At 33.4% G+C, this 4,519-nt stretch overlaps 1 protein-coding gene across 1 annotated transcript; it reads right to left on the reverse strand.

Annotated features, from left to right (window-relative positions):
* Positions 1-3,892: 3,892 nt before the first annotated feature.
* LOTGIDRAFT_155263 (hypothetical protein) lies at positions 3,893-4,519 on the reverse strand (the record flags this gene model as incomplete). Its single annotated transcript, XM_009066836.1, has 1 exon — positions 3,893-4,519. One exon carries the CDS (start codon positions 4,517-4,519, stop codon positions 3,893-3,895), a length of 627 nt encoding a protein of 208 aa, XP_009065084.1.

Below are 4,519 nucleotides of genomic sequence, written 5' to 3' on the forward strand. Positions count from 1 at the left end.
AATTTACAGTTGTAGTATCAACCATTACTTGTCATGTGTCTTGCATGGACTGACACGACATACACCAATTTGTGTAAGGTCGCATCAGAATTTGGTCTTCAAGAAACTTTGAGTGATAAATACAAATCAAATAACCATTTTAGTTTAACCCAAATCATAGCGAAAATATTCATTTACCATAAACTAAACCGTTAATTTCTTCATTATTACTTGGGTAAATAAAATAGCCAAGGGAAATTTGACGTAAGAATATTATAAATCATTCTATTTGATGACTTTATCAGTTTCTAGCATCGTAGATGAATCTATCTGCTATCGATGTATCGTGAACAGACCACTAAAGACAGTCTGAGCTTATAACAGTCTCACATAGATCTAATGAATTGGTAACTTTTCTATTAGACCTTCTGTTTGATAGAGATAAACATTTTCAATTTGGTTCCAAGTCTCTCTAGTGACAAAATACCAAACACTGAGGAAATATGTCATTGGGAAAAAATAACGTCATTACTTGCTTAACGCTACGATTTGCTTGCTGCAATTAGTACTTAAGCAGACATTGGGACTTTTTTCAGAATTGTAGACTGTTTAAATCCCAGAATTATAAAATGTAAAGGAAACGAAAGGTGCTTAAATAGTCAGGTCAGTGATGCAGGAGCGGATGAAATTGAAAAGCGTCTGGTCATTCAGAATGGACTATAAACTCAGGCCCTGTCTTTTATAATTTGCACGAGAACACTCGACGGTTGGAAATTGTAAAAGAGTAGGCCTCTGCCCATGTAAAACATGTTCTCTATTGCACAGTGCATTATACTAATCAAGGGCTGAAAAGAAGGACCGGTTAAGTTAACGGCTTAGTGGGATCTTTGTGCAAATGAAAAGGAATTTCCCTGAGATGCCTTTAACGAATCTAAATTAGCTTCCAACGAGCCAACATTTTAAAAACATCCTTTAGATATTCGGATGTGACGATGAACTACAGACTGTCTTAAATCAAAAAAGAGTAAGCTGTCCTGACAAATTTTACACATTGCATGACGTTATACGTCTTCATTACTCCACACTGAAGTCATAATTCAGTGATGGAATACTTTATAACAAGCAATTGAAGGGACATAACTGTATTTTTCTTGTGAACAAAAATTATAAATGAATATTTCAATCCAGCTATACACGTTTTCAGTTAAGACAGAAAATGCACTGAAGAGATGTCAAGTTTTTATTTGCATTGTATGGTTATACCTTTCTAAAGTTGTACTTTTCTTATTTCAGTTTCCTGGCGTATACAGTTTGCCTGCTTGAGGGGTTTTAAGTGTTCGATATATTTCTTTGAATGTTTATTGTATTTAAATATATATTCATGTGTCATGTTCATTCACTTTATTCTTTAACAAGATCAAATACGATCCAGACATAATAACATTTTAATTAGGTAATTAGGCATTTTATTATTTATCCCAATTACCCATCCTGTTGTCATTGCCGCATTGGAAACCATCAAAGCGGATAGAAAGAGGGAAATTCTGCTAATTAAAGCATATTAGTGCTATATGGTCGTCACGAATGGTTGATGTATCGTCTTTTGAGCTTCAAGGTAGTTATCTTTCGTTTTTTCTCTCGCCGATGATTTGATTGGAAATTGTATGGAACTCATAGATTGGTCCTGTTATGTATAAAATATATCTTAATATTTTTCAGCATTGAAAACGCTATTTGCTATGATGCCCATTACAACTGTTACGACTTGTGTCTTTTCTTACTCTACAACAAAAAATACTATACATGTGTTTTGGACCTTTGAGGGTAAAGATTAGATATTTTTTTTTTCAGATATATCACATATCAGGAATTGATATATTCCTGTTCTCTTTGGGAACGTTTCGTTTCTTTGAATCATAACGTGAGGGGACGAGCAGAGGCCACAACATTTTCCAGGAAGGCACAGGCTTTTCTTGCACTATGTAAAATGATAAAAAATTTGAAAGTGCCCCCACGCCACTGTTGGAAACGTCTATGTCAAAAGAAGAGATAATTTATAGACAAAGATGACCTATATATATATATAGGTCACGAGGAAACAGAGTTCAATTCAGATTGAAAACTTTGATTAGGAATTTTTCGCACCAAATTTTAGTATTGGCTAATTAATTAAAATCTTGATTTGCATTTCTTAAAAATTCAGTAGAACCGCGAAGGGTTGCAAAGGGCCTTGTATAAGCTTTTAAAAGAGATACTCTCTTTTTTTACCAAATAAGGGCCAATAACTTTAAAACCATCCGTTCGAAAATTGTGTTTTTTTAAGGTTTTATTAACACATAAGCGCACACAATTTTGTACAAATGGTTATTTTGACGTATTTTGACTGCGTAACGAGCAATAACGTATAAGAAAAAACATGAATAATCACATCAAAATAAGATAATCAGATAAATAGGAACCATCACAAAGACATTCCGTTGCACTGCGTAGTGAAATGTAGATTTTGGAACAAGTGACTGCGAATCCTTTGCCAACACCAATGAGTGTACGATTGTAAGTTCTTCCCTATTCCATGGGTTTATCTTATGATCTATCCAGTCAATCCAAGCATCTAACTCAAAGACATTTAACTTTAACAGAAACATTTTTGGATGAAACCATCAGAATAAAAGTTACCACGAGTTATCGAATAGTAGCTAAATACAATTTTTGAAAAACGAATTTAACTTGTGACTTGTCGTTGCTGAAAGGTTTAACAATGAAACTACCTATTGTAGTAGTGAGGAATTACACTAAAACTATGAAAAGAACTTGAAACTGTTTAATAATAACTGGTTACAATACTTACAATACATAGGCGTTGTCCGTCTGTATAAGTGATCTGGTCAATCCAAGATGCCCATAAACATAACATTCCGTATCTATACACTGTATAAATCCGCGTAGCGATTTATACATAAGTGTACACAGGTTTTTTTCTGTTCATACATCGATAAACTGACAAAATGTTCAGGTCATTCCTTAAATAATCTTTTTATGTTTTAATTGTCGATTGTTGTGCTAAATCTGCATTTTAATCTGTCGTATGTTTCCATAATGTCAAACAATTTTATTATAAATACGGAATGTTATGTTTATGGGCATCTTGGATTGACCAGATCATCAGTTATACAGACGGACAACGCCGATGTATTTACAATATTTCCTTATAATTAAATCAACTCGAATACATGTTTAAATATTTATCTAAAATAGCAACAAACTAAAACACAAAATCGGCGCATAAATACCTCAAATTTTAACATAACGTTAATGAACTAACAATAGAGACGTCCTAGAGAACAGCCAATCAGCAATAAGTAGGTCACCTATTTATAGTCTACTGTCAATTGCTTGAAAGTTGACGAAGCGGCCTCATTTAAAGTTCAATTATTGAAAAACGAGTTCGAAAAAGTAAAAAAATCATGATTTTGTTCATATTTGGAAAGTGCACTTTTGACGGAATTTGGAAAATACCGTAATCATTCAGTGAAGTGTAGATTTCGGCTCTGGTGGCATTCGAAGGAAAGACATCGACGCTGTGTAGTGGCCACGTCAATCAAACTCAATGATAAAAGTAGTCCGTTAAGGGGCGGAGCTTATATTTACATTCCGTTTACACAGATATAAACCGAATTCACGTGACCACTGTTATCCAATCAAACTGCGTGATTTAATTGTAACAGATTAAATGAGAATTACCAACTGTGACACTTGACTGAGTTGATAAGGTATAAAATGAATTATTGCAATTAATATTGGGACTTCTACGATGGATGCTTTTCAACTATCATACTATTAGTAAAAACTTATTTGCTTCAAATAAATAGTAAGCTTATTAATAAATATATTAAAACACAATGATTAATTAAAATTATCCTTCGTTAGATTTAAAATTCTTGACCGCTTCAATATTTGCTATATCAGGGTGGTCACAATTCAATTCTTGGTGTCTTCTTTCCCAAAAACCCCTTTCCATACATCTATTAACCATACATTCACCAGAATATGATGCCACTGCGACACTTCCAATAACAGTACCATTCTGATATAAATAATTATAGTTAGAATAATGAAATGGTCCACAATCATGCTTATGACAAGTACCTTTAATGCATTTATCATAATCGTCGCATGTTTCATAATAACATGGATCATTCTGCGGTAGTTCAGACCAATCTATTATATCTGAAAAGAGATCGCTATCTGAATTAGTGGATTGTAATGTTTTTGAATCCCCAGAGTATCTATTTAACTCACACCTTCCAGTTAGTACATTAAAATTAAACGAAAAACAATTTTGTTCGTACCAGCATTCTCTTCCACAAACCATGATACTAATATGTTCAATAGCTTCAATAAGGAATCCGTTTAGTCTCTTTCCTCTACGGACTGTCGATGGAAGTTTATCCGATGCAGCACACATTGTTTCTTCTGAAGATACACTATACATGGATAGTACTATTATCCACAGAGATACAATCATTTTATCTGTTTTCAT

Source organism: Lottia gigantea (genome assembly GCF_000327385.1).
Source record: "Lottia gigantea unplaced genomic scaffold LOTGIsca_8, whole genome shotgun sequence".
NCBI lineage: Eukaryota > Metazoa > Mollusca > Gastropoda > Lottiidae > Lottia > Lottia gigantea.